This window comes from Oncorhynchus mykiss, chromosome 13 (assembly GCF_013265735.2).
Source record: "Oncorhynchus mykiss isolate Arlee chromosome 13, USDA_OmykA_1.1, whole genome shotgun sequence".
NCBI classification, from domain to species: Eukaryota; Metazoa; Chordata; class Actinopteri; order Salmoniformes; family Salmonidae; genus Oncorhynchus; species Oncorhynchus mykiss.
The window spans coordinates 53,109,058-53,132,607 of record NC_048577.1 but is presented as its reverse complement, the minus strand read 5'-3'; the positions used below and the strand labels follow the sequence as shown (position 1 = coordinate 53,132,607).

The following is a 23,550-nucleotide window of genomic DNA, read 5'->3' as shown; positions in this document are numbered from 1 at the left end:
CTTTACCTTTAAGAGGCATTAGAAGAAGACAAAAATGATCCATCAAATGCATTTGGTGTGTCATCATAGTGGTCTCCGACATGTGATCAGACTCCCTCAGCTGCAACAAACTTAAACTTGCTCCCTTTTCAATGCTGAATTGAATATCATTGAGAAAACAGATAGATGGCATAACGTATTTGTTTTCACAAACATCCTCTCTGAATTTTAAAGTAATCCAAGAAGCAATCGTCTATTCTTTTTCTAAAGTATCTGCAATCTGATTACAATATTTTTGCTTGTAACGTAATTGATTACAGTTGTTTTATTTTTTATTTTTGATGTAATCAGATTACATGTCATTTACATGTAACCAGTTACTCCCCAACTCTGCTTGTCATCCTGGGGTCAAAGGTTTGTTTTGAACTCTGGAGAACGCTCACACATCTCCCTACTCGGCCACTGATGAATATGGAAACATCAGCAACACCTTGATCCTCTGTCATAAGACCTGTATAACACTGACAGAACCTTGGCATGACACGCTATAAACAGTCAACAGAGGACTCAATGAAGAAATGAGTACACAATGTTTTGAAGTGTCGCAAAGGAACAGCCTACCTTAAGAACAACTCCCTTTCTGCCTAATTTCCCTTTTCCGAGACCTCTCAGCCCATCTACTATCACTGTTCTGAACATTAGTTCCACGGGAGGCTGCTGAGGGGAGGACGCCACATAACAATGGCTGGAATGGAGTAAATGGAATGGTATCAAACACATGGAAACCAGATGTTTGATGTGTTCAATACCATTCCATGTATTCCTTTCCAGCCATTACTATGAGCCGTCCTGTGGTTAGTTCTGAAAGAGAGAGGGTCCATGATGTTCACACACAGAGGTACAACAGGATCTTTCCCATAGCTGTCAACCCAACATTCTATGGGACATGGATTGAGTGGTCTGTATGCATGTGTAAATCTAAATCAGTCTCTCTCCATCCAGTCTCCTTCCAAGTGGAGTCCCTGCTGTGTCTAAGAGGCCCAGGCCCCTGCAGCTCTAACTTCAGTCAGAGCCCTCACTGACCCACTGACCAGGCACACTGGCAGACTAGCAACCTGCTGCTCACACACATAAACACACACATACAGACTCCACACATGTATGCACACACATTCATATATTCCACAAACACACTCATACATGTGCATATACAACGTGTGTGAACGCTTGCGCGCACACACACACACACACACACACACACACACACACACTAAAACACAAGCTAACACACTAACGCGCGCAAGTGCACACGCATATTTAGACACACACACACACACACACACTACCATAATCTGAGCAACAGTACAAAGTGATCCCTTTTCTCACAACATGCATTCAGACGGTTTGATGCCTCCTCACCCCCAGCCTCCCCCTCCAGCCCTCACCCCTGGGAGGTTGAGACCCCAACATTCCCACCAATGCTGACACATGAAGGCTTGAAAACATGTCACATATTGAATAACGATTTCCAGAGAACCCCCTCCAAGCACTCTGACACCCTCCCTGCATTCAGCCTATATGTCTTGTCTGCAAACAGTCCTTTTGACCTTCTGTGAGGACTTTGCAGCCTCTCTGAACCTTGTCCAAAACAAGCACAATGTTTTTTTGATCACTTATATAATCTTATCCAAACCCACGCAATTTCACAGTATGGAGACATGATAATAAAACAGTCACATAAATATTCTATAAGTCCTGTGTGTTTTGGTGTTCTTACAAAGGATTTTATTTCCTGTTAAAATAAACAGGGGTGTGAGGTGTTTTCTCGTACTGTCTTTCCCTGCTGGCAGTACTCCATCAATCTACAAGTAAAAAAGCTGAAAGCCATAAACATAATGAAATGTGGCTCACTGAAAACTAGACACTATTTCAAAATTCCCCAAATTGCGTTATTTCACAGGTTGACATAGTGTGATTTGTAACCAGCAATATAATCACAACCACCACACAAAGCCCTCTTCCCTTGGTCAACTCAAGCCAATAAGGTCCAGATGGGGTGATGTGTGATGTGATCTGTCATTCTGAGAAAACACCTACATCTGATACTGAATCTGTTCTTATTCTGTTCCTACCTAGATTCCCTTCTCGCCACCCTGCCCTCTCAAATACGGGAACATTTTACACATTTGCCAGGACAATATTAGATAGTGAATATAATTTATAGAATACTGAGTCACAGGACAAAGGATAGATTAGCATACAATCAAGAACAATTAGTTCAGTTCAACCAAACCTCCAATAATTGGCATCTTTGAGTTGCAGTCTGACAGATGGGGATATGGGGATGTGTTGTTAATCAAAATGAAGCTGGTCAAGGACTGCCTCGATCAAGGGCTGGTCAAAGACTGCCTCGGTCAAGGGCTGGTCAAAGACTGCCTCGGTCAAGGGCTGGTCAAAGACTGCCTCGGTCAAGGGCTGGTCAAAGACTGCCTCGGTCAAGGGCTGGTCAAAGACTGCCTCGGTCAAGGGCTGGTCAAAGACTGCCTCGGTCAAGGGCTGGTCAAAGCCTGCCTCGGTCAAGGGCTGGTCAAAGACTGCCTCGGTCAAGGGCTGGTCAAAGCCTGCCTCGGTCAAGGGCTGGTCAAAGACTGCCTCGGTCAAGGGCTGGTCAAAGACTGCCTCGGTCAAGGGCTGGTCAAAGACTGCCTCGGGCAAGGGCTGGTCAAAGCCTGCCTCGGTCAAGGGCTGGTCAAAGACTGCCTCGGTCAAGGGCTGGTCAAAGCCTGCCTCGGTCAAGGGCTGGTCAAAGCCTGCCTCGGTCAAGGGCTGGTCAAAGCCTGCCTCGGTCAAGGGCTGGTCAAAGACTGCCTCGGTCAAGGGCTGGTCAAAGACTGCCTCGGTCAAGGGCTGGTCAAAGACTGCCTCGGTCAAGGGCTGGTCAAAGACTGCCTCGGTCAAGGGCTGGTCAAAGACTGCCTCGGTCAAGGGCTGGTCAAAGACTGCCTCGGTCAAGGGCTGGTCAAAGACTGCCTCGGTCAAGGGCTGGTCAAAGCCTGCCTCGGTCAAGGGCTGGTCAAAGACTGCCTCGGTCAAGGGCTGGTCAAAGCCTGCCTCGGTCAAGGGCTGGTCAAAGACTGCCTCGGTCAAGGGCTGGTCAAAGACTGCCTCGGTCAAGGGCTGGTCAAAGCCTGCCTCGGGCAAGGGCTGGTCAAAGCCTGCCTCGGTCAAGGGCTGGTCAAAGACTGCCTTGGTCAAGGGCTGGTCAAAGCCTGCCTCGGTCAAGGGCTGGTCAAAGCCTGCCTCGGTCAAGGGCTGGTCAAAGCCTGCCTCGGTCAAGGGCTGGTCAAAGACTGCCTCGGTCAAGGGCTGGTCAAAGACTGCCTCGGTCAAGGGCTGGTCAAAGCCTGCCTCGGTCAAGGGCTGGTCAAAGACTGCCTCGGTCAAGGGCTGGTCAAAGCCTGCCTCGGTCAAGGGCTGGTCAAAGCCTGCCTCGGTCAAGGGCTGGTCAAAGACTGCCTCGGTCAAGGGCTGGTCAAAGACTGCCTCGGGCAAGGGCTGGTCAAAGCCTGCCTCGGTCAAGGGCTGGTCAAAGCCTGCCTCGGTCAAGGGCTGGTCAAAGCCTGCCTCGGTCAAGGGCTGGTCAAAGACTGCCTCGGTCAAGGGCTGGTCAAAGACTGCCTCGGTCAAGGGCTGGTCAAAGACTGCCTCGGGCAAGGGCTGGTCAAAGACTGCCTCGGTCAAGGGCTGGTCAAGGGCTTCACTGCCTACACTGACTTCTGAATCAGCATCTAATTCTATGATTTTTATCCACCAGAAAATGACCTGTGACCAAGCTATACAAAAGGGTTCTTCGGCTGTCCCCATAGGAGAACCCTTTTTGGTTCCAGGTAGAACTCTTTTGGGTTCTACCTGGTTCTTCAAATGGTTCTCCTATGGGTAAAGCCAAAGAACCCTTTAAGGTTCTAGTTAGCAAAACATTTTCTACGAGTTTAGCGATGCAGTAACACCTGATTATCTCCTTGAAGCTGTGACCAGTACAGCACCTGTTTCCCACTGTGATGTACAAGCCCTCAGAAATACACAGCGGGCTTAGAATGTGCCTGAAATGTTTTTCCAATCCTGCCTTTTTTTCTTTTTACAGTGGGTTTACAATGTTGTATGTGCATTTGTGCAACAGCTAAGTAGCGCTGTGCTTTATCCCCCGGTGAACGGCACGAATTGCACGAAAACCATGGTGCAGGGCCACAGTCCAAACCCATCGCTTTAGGTACCTGTGAGTAACGTCGCCCTTTGTCTCCGTTCCTGCGGGGAACATATCCAAAGTTTCTGACCCTAAAAGCACTTAGGAGCCTTGGCCATGGAAGAGCCAGCCACTGGCTTTGCAGATGGTTCTGTCTGGGTAGGGACTGAGGGCTGTTAAAAAAACAATGAAGGTGTTATTGCTGGTTCTAATCTTATTAAAGTGTCTGACACCAAGACAAAGGAGAGGAACGCGTCCAGCCTCAGCAGCAGCCTAAGCTGATTCCTAGACCCTGACCCAGGGAGGAGGCCAGACACATGATGGCTAGACATGGCACACGTGTGCAGACACACACACACACACACACACACACACACACACACACACACACACACACACACACACACACACACACACACACAGAACATGTATGAAGGTCAAACACGCAGGTACATAGACTTAACTACATGCGGACACACACACTCCCACACATATCCGCCCGCCCTGACCAAACAGACAGCGGCTAGACATGTAGCAAACAAACAAACATACAGAGACCTACTTACCTACGCACATACACACACCTACGAGCACGTCAGCACACAAATATCACTCCGTTAAGTGTTACTTTCCAGCCGGTTGGAATTACGCAACTAGTGCCTTGCTCTTCTGTCAGTTGAGCAGGCCTTAAAACATCTGCTGACCACATGAGGAATATTTTCATTCCTTTTCCAACCAGCTTGTGCACTTCGCACATATTTGGGGGCAGTGTGGCGATAGCTTACTCACTGTTTGTGTTCTTTAAATTAGGAAGAGAACATAATAACATTCCTGCACTCTTGAACATGGGCTTTTATAGTACATGTCAACACTTATACAGACATTGTGTGCAGGGTCAAGTGTGTGTGGACCGGCTGAAAACAAAGCTGTACACAACTAACTATCAGGAACAGCCACTAAAGACATCTGACATCTGCTCCTGTCACCTAAAGGATTTCTGCTCCTGTCACCTAAAGGATTTCTGCTCCTGTCACCTAAAGGATTTCTGCTCCTGTCACCTAAATGATTTCTGCTCCTGTCACCTAAATGATTTCTGCTCCTGTCACCTAAATGATTTCTGCTCCTGTCACCTAAAGGATTTCTGCTCCTGTCACCTGAAGGATTTCTGCTCCTGTCACCTAAAGGATTTTTGCTTCTGTCACCTAAAGGAGTTCTGCTCCTGTCACCTAAAGGATTTCTGCTCCTGTCACCTAAAGAATTTCTGCTCCTGTCACCTAAATGATTTCTGCTCCTGTCACCTAAAGGATTTCTGCTCCTGTCACCTGAAGGATTTCTGCTCCTGTCACCTAAAGGATTTTTGCTTCTGTCACCTAAAGGAGTTCTGCTCCTGTCACCTAAAGGATTTCTGCTCCTGTCACCTAAAGGATTTCTGCTCCTGTCACCTAAAGGAGTTCTGCTCCTGTCACCTAAAGAATTTCTGCTCCTGTCACCTAAAGGATTTCTGCTCCTGTCACCTAAATGATTTCTGCTCCTGTCACCTAAAGGATTTCTGCTCCTGTCACCTGTAGGATTTCTGCTCCTGTCACCTAAAGGATTTCTGCTCCTGTCACCTAAAGGATTTCTGCTCCTGTCACCTAAAGGATTGCTGTTCCTGTCACCTAAAGGAGTTCTGCTCCTGTCACCTAAAGGATTTCTGCTCCTGTCACCTAAAGGATTTCTGCTCCTGTCACCTAAAGGAGTTCTGCTCCTGTCACCTAAAGGATTTCTGCTCCTGTCACCTAAAGGATTTCTGCTCTTGTCACATAAAGGATTTCTGCTCCTGTCACCTGTAGGATTTCTGCTCCTGTCACCTAAAGGATTTCTGCTCCTGTCACCTAAAGGATTTCTGCTCCTGTCACCTGTAGGATTTCTGCCCCATTCACCTAGGGCTGTTCAGTTCTAGCTTTTGTTATGAGATTCCACTCCGACTAAAGCAGCTGTGTTATTTTGAGACCCCACTCCCACCTGTACTTGGGGAAGCAGCTATGTTGTGTCAAAGTCCCTGAGGTCAATCTACACATCCAATCATTCTCTTGGAGCTTCACCAGTGAGACTGGAGAGAGGAATAAGGTCTGCCTGCCACTGAGCCACGGTAGGAAGGAAAACAAATCCCATGCTTGTTTCTGGTTACCAAGGTCACCAAAAGCCACGTTTCTAGATAAAGGGACCTTGAAAAAACTTTCATCACCGTTAGTGAAGCATCAATTTGATTATGCATGCACTAACTGGTACAGTAGCTCCCCCAACTTCACCAAGAACAAGTTAGACAGCTCCAAATAAAATGTCAAGGGTCATTCTGAATCTTAGTCATCAGGCTCATGTTGTGGCTATCAGTTGATAAAAGGGTCCCGCAGCGTAAGCTGGCATTGGCCCATAACATCGTGTACCCCAGTATCTAAAAAACTATTTTACTGATGTTATGTATTATTAAATTGTTAAATAAAATTGTCTTTTTTTGTTGTTGACCAAACTGCCACTGTCAATGGACTGGAATAAATGAAGAGATTGGTTGATGACTAGGCTGTTGAAAGTTGAACAAATGAATGACTTTTCCACTCCTAAATTGTGTGTGAACTAAAGTGACGTGCTTCTGTAGGTTTTCTACCTTCGTCTGACACTACACTGAACCAGTCTTCTTCTTTAGCCATCTGCATAAAACCTTAAACCAGGCAGAATCATGTTTTCAGAGGTATCTACACTATGTACTGAGTGTACACAACATCAGAAACACCTGCTATTTCCATGACATAGACTGACCAGGTGAATCCAGGTGAAAGCTATGATCCCTTATTGATGTCACTTGTTATTAAATCCACTACAGTCAGTGGAGATGAATGGGGTGGAGACGGGTTAAATAAGGATTGTTAAGACTTAAAACAAGTGGGACATGGATTGTGTATGTGTGCCATTCAGAGGGTGAACAGGCAAGACAAAAGATGTCAGTGCCTTTGAACAGGATATGGTAGTAGGTGCCAGGCTCACCGGTTTGAGTGTGTCAAGAACTGTAACCTTGCTGGGCTTTTCACAGACAACAGTTTCCTGTGTGTATCAAGAATGATCTACCACCCAAAGGACATCCAGCCAACTTGACACAACTGTGGGAAGCACTGGAGTCAACATGTGTGGAAAGCTCTTCACGTTGTAGAGTCCATGTCCCAATGAATTGAGGCTGTCCTGAGCACAAAAGGGGGTGCAACTCTACAGTATATTAGGGCGGTGTTCCTAATGGTTTGTACACTGTGTATCCTATTGTAATTACATTCAGACTCTCAAATCAATCTAGTTAAACAATTTTAAAGCTCCACATAATCATGCTTTTTGGATGAAATTAAAGCATGTTTCATTTGAAATGATTTACTTTGGGAGGAGAGCAAGGCAGTGAACAGTTACACCACTGCATTGGCATGGTTGATTCATGTCAACACTGACCTATCTACACCCTCTAGTGGATCTTAGCAGAAACACAGGAGGTTTCAATTCAGTTCTCTGCCATATTCATAATGACCATCTGATCCTTTGATATAACCACCAATTTCAGACAAAAGGACAGATTGATCAAGTTACCCACCATGCTTTATCAAAGAACAGGTACAGGTCTTCACAATCAAACACAAGTTAAACAGTGCCTATTAGGAATGTATCAAAGGTACACAGGACATATAAAAATATCAGACTCTGAATGCATAGGTAAAGTTACTGTATTCTTCCTAGAACATGAGCAATCAATCAGTACAATGTTAGTCATCCATTTCACAGAACTAGTATTCATTCTGGAACATTCTAGAACACTGGTGCTCCTTCACTGGGCACAAAATGGCCATAGGCATTTCAAACATCATCATTCAGCTTCTTCAACCAGGTACCTCTCGGTCTCGTGGCACACGTTAGGAATACAACATTCTCTGGAGAGTCCATTTGACAAGTTCAAGTTAGTCTTGTATTTCTTCAACATTTACACTCAACCCATTCAACACAGTAGATACTGTGGCTTTACACTTGGTTTCATCCTAGCTGCAACCTACAGTGCCTTGCGAAAGTATTCGGCCCCCTTGAACTTTGCGACCTTTTGCCACATTTCAGGCTTCAAACATAAAGATATAAAACTGTATTTTTTTGTGAAGAATCAACAACAAGTGGGACACAATCATGAAGTGGAACGACATTTATTGGATATTTCAAACTTTTTTAACAAATCAAAAACTGAATTATTGGGCGTGCAAAATTATTCAGCCCCTTTACTTTCAGTGCAGCAAACTCTCTCCAGAAGTTCAGTGAGGATCTCTGAATGATCCAATGTTGACCTAAATGACTAATGATGATAAATACAATCCACCTGTGTGTAATCAAGTCTCCGTATAAATGCACCTGCACTGTGATAGTCTCAGAGGTCCGTTAAAAGCGCAGAGAGCATCATGAAGAACAAGGAACACACCAGGCAGGTCCGAGATACTGTTGTGAAGAAGTTTAAAGCCGGATTTGGATACAAAAAGATTTCCCAAGCTTTAAAGATCCCAAGGAGCACTGTGCAAGCGATAATATTGAAATGGAAGGAGTATCAGACCACTGCAAATCTACCAAGACCTGGCCGTCCCTCTAAACTTTCAGCTCATACAAGGAGAAGACTGATCAGAGATGCAGCCAAGAGGCCCATGATCACTCTGGATGAACTGCAGAGATCTACAGCTGAGGTGGGAGACTCTGTCCATAGGACAACAATCAGTCGTATATTGCACAAATCTGGCCTTTATGGAAGAGTGGCAAGAAGAAAGACATTTCTTAAAGATATCCATAAAAAGTGTTGTTTAAAGTTTGCCACAAGCCACCTGGGAGACACACCAAACATGTGGAAGAAGGTGCTCTGGTCAGATGAAACCAAAATTGAACTTTTTGGCAACAATGCAAAACGTTATGTTTGGCGTAAAAGCAACACAGCTCATCACACTGAACACACCATCCCCACTGTCAAACATGGTGGTGGCAGCATCATGGTTTGGGCCTGCTTTTCTTCAGCAGGGACAGGGAAGATGGTTAAAATTGATGGGAAGATGGATGGAGCCAAATACAGGACCATTCTGGAAGAAAACCTGATGGAGTCTGCAAAAGACCTGCGACTGGGACGGAGATTTGTCTTCCAACAAGACAATGATCCAAAACATAAAGCAAAATCTACAATGGAATGGTTCAAAAATAAACATATCCAGGTGTTAGAATGGCCAAGTCAAAGTCCAGACCTGAATCCAATCGAGAATCTGTGGAAAGAACTGAAAACTGCTGTTCACAAATGCTCTCCATCCAACCTCACTGAGCTCGAGCTGTTTTGCAAGGAGGAATGGGAAAAAATGTCAGTCTCTCGATGTGCAAAACTGATAGAGACATACCCCAAGCGACTTACAGCTGTAATCGCAGCAAAAGGTGGCGCTACAAAGTATTAAGGGGGCTGAATAATTTTGCACGCCCAATTTTTCAGTTTTTGATTTGTTAAAAAAGTTTGAAATATACAATAAATGTCGTTCCACTTCATGATTGTGTCCCACTTGTAGTTGATTCTTCACAAAAAAATACAGTTTTATATCTTTATGTTTGAAGCCTGTAATGTGGCAAAAGGTTGCAAAGTTCAAGGGGGCCGAATACTTTCGCAAGGCACTGTACCTTCCCTTTCACCCCCATTGATAAACACGTTCCATACTTGTAGGCATCGATACAAACTAAAGACATTTCTCGTTAAAAAAGGAAATGACAAATGAATAAAAATATATAATCATTAACACATACTAAGACAGCCAGAGCTTAAGGTATACATTTGAACGGTAAACAATTAACGCCTTTGTTAGTAACTGACTGTTGATTGTTTATAAACTTCTGTAGTGTTAACCAGCATAAAGGACTGATAGGACATGTTAGGTTCTTAGTCTTCCTCTATGAGAAAATGTGTTTGTCATAAAGCATTTTCAGCAGTAATCTTTTCAATCAATGCACTCTCATTCAGCTTCACTACTAACGGTTGTGTTCTTGTGTATGAATCGTCATTTATTCTCAAACAAAGAAGTAGCAAACACCACAACTTGACAAAAGTCAGTAGGTTAAACTCGGGGACCCCTCAAGAGCTAACATTTGATCTCTAGCTAGCTTACATGTTAATGTAGGTTATGTGTTTAAAATGTTCTCACAGAGCAGTGTGATCTTGTGTATTATGACAAATGCACTGTATGATAGAAGCAACAGGGAGAATGGCTGGGAAACGTGTTATAGAAGAACTCAAACATAACAGCCGTGTCAAACTTATGAAACAGAAACCATCCTTTCAAACTGTCCTTTGCCCACGTCATTCAGTTCACCCCGAAAAAACATTTCATACAGCAATTCAAAAATAGGACATTTATGATAGATAATCTATTGTGGAGAACCAGACTATGTTTCTGTCTAGGTTTGTATTTGGTTTTGATCTAATCACAGTAAATGGAAGTATCTTAAGTGAAGCGATCCAGAAACAGTTTAAAATGCTCATTTTAGGGGAACCCCTACTTGAGCTGGGAATATACTTCCCCTAAAGTGAACCTAGCGGATTCTGCTTAAATCAATAATACCTGAACTCTATAGGAACGGTCTACCATTCAATTCATTCACAGCTGAAAGTGTCAGTTGAATATTAGACCCAATAACTGTTACATTGAAAAGAACCCCTCACACACACAAACATTCAACCAAACTGTAGAACATGTCAATATTGCCCCTGCACCCAATACATGTTAATCTAAATGAGTTTTGTTTCAGCAAGTAAACATTGTAGAATAAAACTAAATTCATAGAGCAGGAGCAATGAAGAATTGTTCCACATTGGGTGTTTGATTGGAATCCAGACGGTGTCTGTGGAGCTAGCTAACCATAGAATCTGTTAGAAGGCTGTTATCTTCCAACTGACGAAGAGACTTCTTTAAGAAACAGACACATTGTCTTAACAATACGGATGAAACTTGAAGCATCTGTTTGCTTACTAAGCACATAAACAGTTCTGCGAAACTAACAAAAACTTCTCAATTGGCAAGAGACAACACTCACACCCACTCCCTCTTAGATGATCAAACCTCAGCAGCACAAAGCAACATCTCTGTTAAAAGCTCCATCAGGCATCCACCTAAGAACAAATAAACAGGGTAGTGTGATAACATGGGCAACCACTGAAGGAAAAACTGGAAATATCACTGAAGTGTGGGAGTATGACTGAGTGTGTGTGTGTGCAGTCTGCAGCATGGGTGTGAATGCCAGTTGGAACGTTGGCAGCCACCTGCTATGCCCACTAAGCAAGCGGCAGTACTGCATGTTGCTGTGTGCAAGTCAGCTGTGTCGCAACATTGTACTAAGCCGCCCATGTTGGACTAATAAGAGCCATGGCTGTATATCAGAAGAGCTGTTCAAATGCCCTCTACTCTTCTCAACCCCCTCCTCATCCAGGAGACAAGTCCCCAGTACATGTATGACTAATGCCCAGTACAAAGGGATCCATGTACAGTACATAAGTTAAGCCATCTAGGAAGACTGTCACTGTCCCTCAATGCCAATGTTCCACTGTAGCCCGACAACACAAACTAGAGAGGGAGGAGAGAGAGAGGGACAGAGGGAAGAGAAGAGGGAAGGAGACCCAAATTCTTCAGTATATAACTGAGGACATGATGCATGAGCAATCGGTTAGCGAGCGCTGCATGGGGACAGACTGGCAGGGAGCAAGGCAAGGACAGGCAGGGCGACCACGTTACCTAGCTAACACAACAGGATGTTTAAACAAACCCCCAATAACGCTGGCTGAACGACACCGGATCATAATGCAATGAAATGGACTAATAACGATAGTGGCTATTACGGTCAATAGAGAGATAGTAGGGTCCACATGGACATCAGGGTCTGTCTGTCCGTCCTGTTGGTCTCTAGTAGGTGAGTCTGGAGGCCTTCATGTTGTAGCAGGGTCTGTCTGTCTGTGTGTCTGTCCGTCCTGTTGGTCTCTAGTAGGTGAGTCTGGAGGCCTTCATGTTGTAGCAGGGTCTGTCTGTCTGTGTGTCTGTCCGTCCTGTTGGTCTCTAGTAGGTGAGTCTGGAGGTCTTCATGTTGTAGCAGGGTCTGTCTGTCTGTGTGTCTGTCCGTCCTGTTGGTCTCTAGTAGGTGAGTCTGGAGGTCTTCATGTTGTAGCAGGGTCTGTGTGTCTGTCCGTCCTGTTGGTCTCTAGTAGGTGAGTCTGGAGGTCTTCATGTTGTAGCAGGGTCTGTCTGTCTGTGTGTCTGTCCGTCCTGTTGGTCTCTAGTAGGTGAGTCTGGAGGCCTTCATGTTGTAGCAGGGTCTGTCGGTGAGGCCTCCCGCCCCAGAGAGGAGTGCCAGGCCCTCAGCCTTCTCCAGCACCACCTCTAACTCCTGGAAGTCCTGCAGCCGAGCCACGTCTTTGTCCTGGGAATAATAAAGTTACATTCAATAAAACATCTTTATTGTCCACAAAAGGTCCACTTGTTTGTAGTGATTACGGTACAAAATCGAGTACATACATGGTTCATCACACACAGGACTTACAGACATTAAGTGGGAGGATAGAAGAGACGTGTGTGTGTGTGTGTGTGTGTGTCAGTCTTAGTCAGCAGTTGTTCTGGGATTACATAATGTGACAACAGCTCCCTTCATAACTGGATGGGTGACATTGTTTTCATATCAAATCCACCCATGCAGTGCAAGATGGGACTACCGTGTGCCATGGAACACAATGTAGCTCAAATCAATTAACTTGCAAACATTATAATCAACCCAAAAGTTTGAAACCATTGTGACAATGAACATTTTCTGTGGCCCTAACTCATAAGAAAAGAATAGAGCTGTACACACTCTCGCTCTCATGCAAATTATTTATTAAAATGGTAATAATGGGTGACCATCATTCCATCATCAAGCAGCCGTCATGATCAGTGTTTCCAACCTAACAGAACAGTGTGGTGCTCCAACCTAACAGAACAGCGTGGTGCTCCAACCTAACAGAACAGCATGGTGCTCCAACCTAACAGAACAGTGTGGTGCTCCAACCTAACAGAACAGCGTGGTGCTCCAAGCTAACAGAACAGCGTGGTGCTCCAACCTAACAGAACAGCGTGGTGCTCCAACCTAACAGAACAGCGTGGTGCTCCAACCTAACAGAACAGTGTGGTGCTCCAACCTAACAGAACAGCGTTGCGCTCCAACCTAACAGAGCAGTGAACTGTCATCGAGGTGTGTCTAGGAGTGTTCCTGCCTGCCCTGCATCTTTTATTAGTGGTGTCTGGCCCTGCCCTGCCCTGGCCTGCTCGCTCCATTGAGCTGGTTAGTGGAGTGGAACGGTAGCTGCAGCCTCAGGGTTCACAGTGCTAGTGCTCAGCCACTAGTGTTATAACCAGCCAGTTTGAGTACCAGAGCCACCCGAAACATCACCCTTCTGATGCATGTGTGTGTTTTTGTGCCTGCGTGTGCGTGCCTCTGCCATTCCATACCTTTCGTAGCATGGTGTTGGGCAGCTTGCGGATCTTCTCCACGTGTTCAGTGCTGATGTCCAGCTCTCGACAGCACACCCGAAGCAGCGAGCGGTAGGTCAGCTCCTGTCTGTCCAGCTCCACCTCGATGAAGTCGTTCTCCCGTGCGTTGGGGTTCTGGATGCGCACCTTTAGGACCAGCTCTGGGAGAGACACACAAATACACCAACGAGATTACGCTAGCTACTTCAGTGTGTAAGATGCAGTAGAGAGAACACTCAGCATCTGGGGCACATTCAGGCACACACATGGGGAGAAAGCATTGGATAATGGGTCTGAAAGTGCAGAGCAGTGATAAAACAGGCTCAACATGCAATGGGATTAGCTCCAAAAAAGCTCTGCTGTTGACTCAAATCAATGCTTGATCGAACACCACAACATTAGCAGTGTGGCGACCGTCCTTACCTTGCACATTGACAGGGAATGTACTGGTAAAGAAGAAAGGCTGGAAGGCAGGCATGTTACCCCCAGCACCCTGGCCACAGTTGAGCTGCTGAGGGAGGGACTGCTGCCGGGTCATAGATGGGTTAGCGTTAGCCACCTGGGCTTGGCTGCTACTGCTGGTGGTGCTGGGGCTGGGGGAGGGCAGGGGAGGAGAGCACACAGCCCCATTATGGGCCACCGAGTGTGGGTACTCCCCATGGTTGACCAGGTGGGGCTCCATGGAGATGTCCATAGGCAGGCCTCCGTTGACGGTGAGAGACGAGGCGGGGCTAGGCGACACTCCGTTCTGCTGCGCCAATGGGATGAAGGCCCCCTCCCTCGGGCTCGGGGTGTCAGAGAGTAGGCTCTGCGGTTGCTGAGTCAGCTGTTGCTCGTGGGTGGGCGACAGGGAAGCTGAGTCACTGTGTGGGTCATCTGATGAGTGGTCTCCATTGCCATTTTGGGTCAACTGTGCCAATATGAGCTCAGCCTTGTTGTCCATCTTACTGTACATGAATGGCGGGTTGGACAGGTAGTTTGGGATGATTGGCAACTCAGGCTCCTTGATTTCAGGCACTTCCTCCTCCTCAACTGTGAAAAAATATATAAGACACCACATTGAACTGGGGGAGCCTTGAACATTGACATGCCCAGAGCATGCTGTGAAACCCAAAACATAGCAGGTCCTGGCAGGAGTCTCCATCTATGATCATTACCCAAATTGTGACCCTAACTATGAGCAGGTAAAACAATTCACTGGCAATGAACTAGTGCTTAGGGGTGGCATTAGTGCTTCTAATCCAAAATACAGCTATTATACAGATATTTCATGAACATGTTTAAGATAATTTTAACACAAAAACAGTAATAACTGGGAGAGTGGTGATGTGATGGGACATTTACCTCCTAACAGTCTTCTGATTTCAGGCTTAGAGGTCAGCTGGACAGCCAGCTCATCTTTAGCAGTGAGGATCTCTTGGTCAGCGCCAGAGTTCAGCAGGTACGACACAACCGGTTTGTGGTTTCTCTTGCATGCCCAATGCAAACATGTCCTGAATAGGAGACAATGAAAAAAGTAAGCCTCTGATCTGCTCTGGGATTATTCATAATGTTGATGAAAGATTGACATTGCATGATGATGACTCAAACAGCCAATGTGGGAACGGTAATTGTGAATGATAAAGTAGCTACTGGAGGTAGATCCAGATGAAGTACAGTGTTCACCGACTTTAACTACGCAAATATTTGCACCCAACATTTATTTACTAGTTCATTTTTATTGTCATCATAGTCAAACTTGAGAACCCACACGGGGGTATATTTGCATCACTTGCAGTTAAAGGAGATTGCCATCTAGGCATAATTGGATAACTCACTATTCTTCTTAGGCCAGCATGAAATGGTGACATTTGACATGCCATTGCATAGAGCACGTTGCCAACATTGCGCCGGCAGCATTTTAACAATCAATCGATAAATAACATGTAAGGACGGGTGATTATTGATCAACTTGTGTTTAAGTTTGATATATATATATATATGTATTAGACACACTTACCATCCGTTTATTTCGTTTTGAGAGTTGACATTTACTCCGCTTTCCACTAAAATCCGCACCTCGTCGATGTCTCCAATCGCAGACGCCTCTCTCAAGCGCTCTTGCAATTCCTTATCCAACGATGTCGTTGACATTTTGTACAAATGATTAGCTAACTTAACGAGATCATGGGAGACAATAATGACTTTACAGGTCGTAAGAGGGTGACGCCTTGGTCTGGAAATAGCTGCTTAATTGCACTAAAAATAGCCGGGGAGTGTTGTTAGCTAAGAAGCTAACGTTAACTGACTAACGTTAGATGGCTAGCTTTACAGCTACTAGGATCGCGCAAGATTGTTGATGTCCGTAACGTTAAGCTTAAACAGGAACAATGTTTATCAAAGGACACCATCAATGGTCAGCGGTTAGTTTAATGTAATATGTTGTTGCTGCACCGGCTTGTCAACTCTTTTAAATGAGTTTTGAAATTAAAAGTCCATTACATTGTAGCTGTGTTGCGTAAAGGCTCCGACGTGCGCTGTCAACTATTCCTCCCATATCGGGGACAGATTTGAGTGTAACAACAGTGGGAAGAAAGTTGTATGTTCCTCCTTCAAAATACGATTTATTTTAATTATCTCTCGTAATAATGAATGTTACAGTAACCCATGTGTTCTGTTGACATGTATTTACCCTGCACATACATGTTTGAATGTTCAACGTACACTGTTTTGTGCAATATGTCCATGTATGCTCCTTTTGGAGTCAACGAGTTAGCTGTCCAACAGGTCTAGTTACAGATTTTCTGGACCATATTCTGAAAATATCTGGTGTGTGTGTTTAAAAGTACACAAATTGAGGACAGTACTTACTGAGAGCACCTACAGCACCCTTGCTTGGTTCATTCCCACAAATAAGTAATTTTCTTCCTCCAAACCTCCTTGAGGATTCCCTTGAAATCGTCTATATTGTCTTCAACCAAAATCATCATACTATTTTTTCAGACTCAAAACTTTATAGCTTGACACCACAGTAGACTTTGGCCTCATCGACTTAGTAGCATTATAATCAAGGGTGAGAGTCACTGATTTACAGTTATACCCTTTTCAAAGTTGTGGTCAATCAACTTTATTTGATTTCAAACTGATTTTGTGTATCAGAAAGTATGTAATGTGGGGGACCTAGCCCAAACATGGACTAAAGCAGCCTAACATTACTCCTTATAGTCCAAGGACCTTGCATGTTCTGTTTCAAGGCTCATTATGCTCTGGAAGTCAAAGCTGTCAAATACTCCCATCTAAACGTGAATCGATTCTCAATTGCGGAGGAACAGTTCTATAAACATAAATCCCTCTACTTTAATATGACATAAAAATAATTTTACAACATGAAAAAAACACACTTACTGTAAACTTGTTTTCACTAGGTATAACACAGTTGCAGCCAATAGTATTTTTCAGTGACAACACATCTGTCATCTATTTACAAACAGGCATTCAGAGATGCAGATAGCTAATTCAAGGGTCATCAAGGGTAAATTGTGACTGACTGACCCAAGAAATAATATAGAGTCTTTATTTATGATGTGAGGTGATTTGTATTTGTATTTTTTATTATTTTATTATTATAAATGTATTTTTTATGAACAACAAATCATTACAGGAAGTACATGGGAACACAAGTATATATACATAATATACAAAGGACATTTGGGCTAGGGGGTACAATATCACATTACACAAGGACCTTAAGGGACATACATACACTTATTATTCTAACAGCTTTTTTGTTAGTAGAGTATTTAATTGTCTTAAAATACAGTTCAATTTATGTGTAAGGTAAGAAAATGTGGTGTTTTGTTTGTAAATTTACATTTGTGAATATGAAACTTGGCCAAAAGAATAATGAAATGAATTACATAAAATTGTTTCAGCTTATTTCTATCGTAGGCAAAGAATCCAAGCAGTACATCTCTCCACAATAGTGTAAAATCTTCATAAATGTTTTCAATTCTAAATCTACTGTTGTCTTGCCACAGATTCCTTACATGAATACAATGCCAAAAAAGATGCAACACTGTTTCTGGGTGGACATTACAAAAGGTACAATTTGATAGTATAGCATATAGTGGTTGGCAGGATAATATTTATGAATACTTTTAATGGAAACTTCCTTAATTTTGTTAACAAGTAGGTATGTGTGTGGCAACATCCAAACTTTTATCCAACAGATATTATCAATAAATCCGTTCCAATAAGGCATGACATAAGGTATAGATACAACATCCTGCTGAAACAAGGTTTGTATCGCTCTGTTGTTGAATGGACCAAAAGAGAAACAAATCTTTCTTACTGATGAGTCAACAGGGTCAATAGAAGGTAGGCTCTGAGGGTCAGGTCTTGACAAGTTCCTGAATAATAAAGCAACACCTGAGGGAATGGCATTTAAAACAATTCCAAAATCTTTAGATGTTACGTGATAAGAATTCTTTAGAACTAAGTAAAACACCCTCTGCATTTACCAGTTGGCTCACCAATAGGAATTTATTTCGGAACCAATATTCTAAAAGAATATTAAAGTATTAAGTATTTTTTTACAAAATGTCCCGATTATTCCATATATAATATCTGTGTGGAGAAAATTATGCTCACAAATTAAGGACCATGACAAGAAAACCTGCCAATGAAAAGCAGAAAGTTTCACTGGAACTTTGTCAATATTATAATTCCAAACCAACATGAAGTTAAGGCCACCAAAAGTAGAGAAGACATGATGAGGAATACAATTGCAGATAGAAGTGGGTCTTCTTAGGAATTGTTTTATCCAATTGATCTTAAAATTATTATTTAAGGTAGTAAAGTCCAGAAAATTTAGCCCACCATACTCATAAGTGTTCATTACAACAGTTTTCCTAATGTAATGGGTACGGTTTCTCCATAGAAAGTTGAAAAGCATCTGGTCTATCTTGCTTATTTTACTGTCAAGATATAAAGATAGAGCGCCATATGTTAGTCTAGAGACCTTCAGCCTTGGTTATTAGGACTCTCTCTACCTTTTAAAGATAAGTCCCTCTGTAGCCATTGACTTAGTTTCTTCTGGGGTTTTTTAATAAGAGGGTTAACATTTAGTAAGCCTCTAGACTTCTGATCCTTTGTAATGGATAAATATGTAAGTTCTTCTTTTACTGGAATACCATAATATGAAGGTGTCACACAATCTTTGACAGCTATGAGTTCACATTTATTAATGTTAAGATATAGACCAGACACTTTGGGAAAGGATTGCATCACATAGATCGATATGGGAATTTGGTTAGCATCTTTCAGAAAAAGTGTAGTATCGTCAGCCAGCTGGCTTATAATAATTTCTTTACCAGCTATGGAAATACCTTGTACAGGATTATTATTTAAAGAATTTGTAAGAAGTTAAAATAAAAACAGGTACAGAGAGATAGGACAACCTTGCCTAATTCTTCTCTTTAACTCAACTCTAGGTGAGGTGCCATATTTCAATTTGATAGAGCTGTTACCATTTGTACAGAGAGTATAGAGAGTCTTAATTAGCCTTAAAAATAATATGAAGCTATCCTCAGTTATTAGGTCTGAGTAGTCACGTATGCCCAATACTAGTCTGATATTGTTAGAAATATGTCTGTTCCTCATAAAGCCAGACTGTGTTTCATCGATGATTGCATCCAGGACTTCTTTAATTATTTTTGCAAGTAGTAAGGCTTATAGTCATTATAAAGAAGACAAATTGGACGCCAGTTATCGATGAGCAGCACTTTTTTTAGGCTTAGGTATCAGTGTTATTAACCCCATGACTCATTGTAGGAGGGAGAACATTGTTTTTAATACTCTCTAAAAACACTTCAAATAGGAAGGGAGCTACTTGTTCAGAAAATCATTTGTAAAATTCTGATGTAATTCCATCAACACCTGGTGATTTATTGTTCTTTAGCTGTTTGATAGACTCTATAATCTCTTCAACTTTGATGGGTTCATCACACTGTTTAGATTCTATATCACTGATAGAGTGAACATTATTCAGTGAGTTAAAAAACATATCTGTGGATTCCTGACAGTACGTAGAGCTATACAATTTCCTGTAAAAGTGGCAACAGTATTTAGCGATACATTTTTGGTCATCTGTAATAACACCATCAATGTTTAACTTATGGATAGTCAAATCAAATCAAAGTGTATTTGTCACGTGCGCCGAATACAACCTTACAGTGAAATGCTTACTTACAGGCTCTAACCAAAAGTGCAAAAAAGGTGTTAGGTCAACAATAGGTAAATAAAGAAATAAAACAACAGTAAAAGGACAGGCTATAAAAGTAGCGAGGCTACATACAGACACCAGTTAGTCAGGCTGATTGAGGTAGTATGTACATGTAGATATGGCTAAAGTGACAATGCATACATGATGAACAGAGAGTAGCAGTAGTGTAAAAGAGGGGTTGGCGGGTGGCGGGACACAATGCAGATAGCCCGGTTAGACAATGTGCGGGAGCACTGGTTGGTCGGCCCAATTGAGGTAGTATGTACATTAATGTATAGTTAAAGTGACTATGCATATATGATAAACAGAGAGTAGCAGCAGCATAAAAAGAGGGGTTGGGGGGGGGGGGGAGTACACAATGCAAATAGTCTGGGTAGTCATTTAATTACCTGTTCAGGAGTCTTATGGCTTGGGGATAAAAACTGTTGAGAAGCCTTTTTGTCCTAGACTTGGGACTCCGGTACCGCATGCCATGCGGTAGTAGAGAGAACAGTCTATGACAGGGGTGGCTCGGGTCTTTGACAATTTTTAGGGCCTTCCTCTGACACCGCCTGGTGTAGAGGTCCGGGAAGGCAGGCAGCTTAGCCCCAGTTATATACTGGGCCGTACGCATTACCCTCTATAGTGTCTTGCGGTCAGAGGCCGAGCAATTTCCATACCAGGCAGTGATGCAACCAGTCAGAATGCTCTCGATGTTGCAGCTGTAGAACCTTTTGAGGATCTCAGGACCCATGCCAAATCTTTTTAATCTCCTGAGGGGGAATATAATTTGTTGTGCCCTCTTCACGACTGTCTTGGTGTGTTTGGACCATTCTAGTTTGTTGTTGATGTGGACACCAAGGAACTTGAAGCTCTCATCCTGCTCCACTACTGTCCCGTCGATGAGAATGGGGGCGTGCTCGGTCCTCCTTTTCCTGTAGTCCACAATCATCTAATTAGTCTTGGTTACGTTGAGGGATAGGTTGTTATTCTGGCACCACCCGGCCAGGTCTCTGACCTCCTCCCTATAGGCTGTCTCGTCGTTGTCAGTGATCAGGCCTACCACTGTTGTGTCGTCTGCAAACTTAATGATGGTGTTGGAGTCGTGCCTGGCCATGCAGTCGTGGGTGAACAGGGAGTACAAGAGGGGACTGAGCATGCACCCCTGTGGAGCTCCAGTGTAGAGGATCAGCGTGGCAGATGTGTTGCTACCTACCCTTACCACCTGCGGGCGGCCCATCAGGAAGTCCAGGATCCAGTTGCAGAGGGAGGTGTTTAGTCCCAGGATCCTTAGCTTAGTGATGAGCTTTGAGGGTACCATGGTATTGAACGCTGAACTGCAGTCAATGAATAGCATTCTCACATAAGTGTTCCTTTTGTCCAGGTGGGAAAGGGCAGTGTGGAGTGCAATAGAGATTGCATCATCTGTGGATCTGTTTGGGTGGTATGCAAATTGGAGTGGGTCTAGGGTTTCTGGGATAATGGTGTTGATGTGAGCCATTACCAACCTTTCAAAGCATTTCATGGTTACGGACGTGAGTGCTACAGGTCTGTAGTCATTTAGGCAGGTTGCCTTTGTGTTCTTGGGCACAGGGACTATGGTGGTCTGCTTGAAACTGCTATTACAGACTCAATCATGGACATGTTGAAAATGTCAGTGAAGACACCTGCCAGTTGGTCAGCACATGCCCGGAGTACACGTCCTGGTAATCCGTCTGGCCCCGCAGCCTTGTGTATGTTGACCTGTTTAAAGGTCTTACTCACGTCGGCTACGGAGAGTGTGATCACACAGTCGCCCGGAACAGCTGATGCTCTCATGCATACCTCAATGTTGCTTGCCTCGAAGCGAGCATAGAAGTGATTTAGCTCTTCTGGTAGGCTCATGTCACTGGGCAGCTCGCGGTGGTGCTTCCCTTTGTAGTAAGTAATAGTTTGCAAGCCCTGCCACATAAGACGAGCGTCGGATCCGGTATAGTATGATTCAATCTTAGTCTCATATTGACGCTTTGCCTGTTTGATGGTTCGTCGCAGGGCATAGCAGGACTTCTTCCGGGTTAAAGTCCCGCACCTTGAAAGCGGAAGCTCTACCCCTTAGTTCAGTGCGAATGTTGCCTGTAATCCATGGATTGTGTTTGGGGTATGTACATACAGTCACTGTGGGGATGACGTCCTCAATGCACTTATTGATAAAGCCAGTGACTGATGTGGTGTACTCCTCAACGCCATCGGAAGAATCCCGGAACATGTTCCAGTCTGTGATAGAAAAACAGTCCTGTAGTTTAGCATCTGCTTTATCTGAACACTTTTTTAGAGACCGAGTCACTGGTGCTTCCTGCTTTCATTTTTGCTTGTAAGCAGGAATCAGGAGGATAGAGTTGTGGTCGGATTTACCAAATGGAGGGCGAGGCAGAGCTTTGTACGCGTCTCTGTGTGTGGAGTACAGGTGATCTAGAATTTTTTTCCCTCTGGTTGCACATTTAACATGTTGATAGAAATTTGGTAGAACCGATTTAAGTTTCCCTGCATTAAAGTCTCCGGCCACTAGGAGTGCCACCTCTGGTTGAGTGGTGTCCTGTTTGCTTATTTCCTTATACAGCTGATTGAGTGTGGTCTTAGTGCCAGCATGTCTGTGGTGGTAAATAAACAGCCACGAAAAGTATAGCTGAAAACTCTCTAGGTAAGTAGTGTGGCCTGCAATTTATCACAATATACTCTGCTTCAGGTGAGCAAAATCTAGAGACTTCCTTAGATTTCGTGCACCAGCTGTTGTTTACAAATGTGCACAGACCGCCACCCCTCGTCTTACCGGAATATGCTGTTCTATCCTGCTGGTGCAGCATATATCCCGCTAGCTGAATATCCATGTCGTCATTCAGCCCCGATTCCGTGAAACACAGGATATTACAGTTTATGATGTCCCGTTGGTAGGATATTCGTGATCGTACCTTGTCTAATTTATTGTCCAATGATTGCACGTTGGCGAGTAGTATTGACTGTAACGGCATCTTTCCCAGTCGCCTTCTCCGGGTCCTGACCAGGCATCCAGATCTTTGTCCTCTGTACCTGCGTCGCTTCCTCTTGTAAATAACAGGGATGTCGGCCCTGTGGGGTGTTTGGAGAATGTCTTGTGCGTTGCCCTTGTTGTAGAAATAGTGTTATTTGGATAGTGTTATTTGTCGAGAGAAATTTCTTAAGTCTAAAGAAATAGGATGAATTCTTTTCTCCCTCCTAAATTCATTTTTTTCCTAGATCTAATAAAGGCTCCTTCTGCTTTTAATCTTTATATTTATATATTATCCAGTTTATTTAATATATATATATTATCCAGTTTATTTCATCTCTATATGTTATCCAGTTTATTGAATCTATTTATATTATCCAGTTTATTTAATCTCGATATATTATGCAGTTGATTTAATCTCTATGTAATATCCAGTTGATTTAATCTCTATATATTATCCAATTTATTGAATCGATTTATATTATCCAGTTTATTTAATCTCAATATATTATCCAGTTGATTTAATCTCGATATATTA

At 43.6% G+C, this 23,550-nt stretch overlaps 1 protein-coding gene across 1 annotated transcript; it reads right to left on the bottom strand.

The window, feature by feature from the left end:
- Nucleotides 1–10,203: 10,203 nt before the first annotated feature.
- On the bottom strand, nt 10,204–16,336 carry LOC110486782 (ankyrin repeat domain-containing protein 40). Its single transcript, XM_036941476.1, has 5 exons — nt 15,770–16,336; nt 15,115–15,263; nt 14,194–14,802; nt 13,750–13,931; nt 10,204–12,688 (listed from the first exon to the last, which is right to left on the bottom strand). The coding sequence occupies exons 1-5, from the start codon at nt 15,901–15,903 to the stop codon at nt 12,545–12,547; spliced, it is 1,218 nt and encodes a 405-aa protein (XP_036797371.1). The 5' UTR covers nt 15,904–16,336; the 3' UTR covers nt 10,204–12,544.
- Between the last annotated feature and the right edge of the window lie 7,214 nt (nt 16,337–23,550).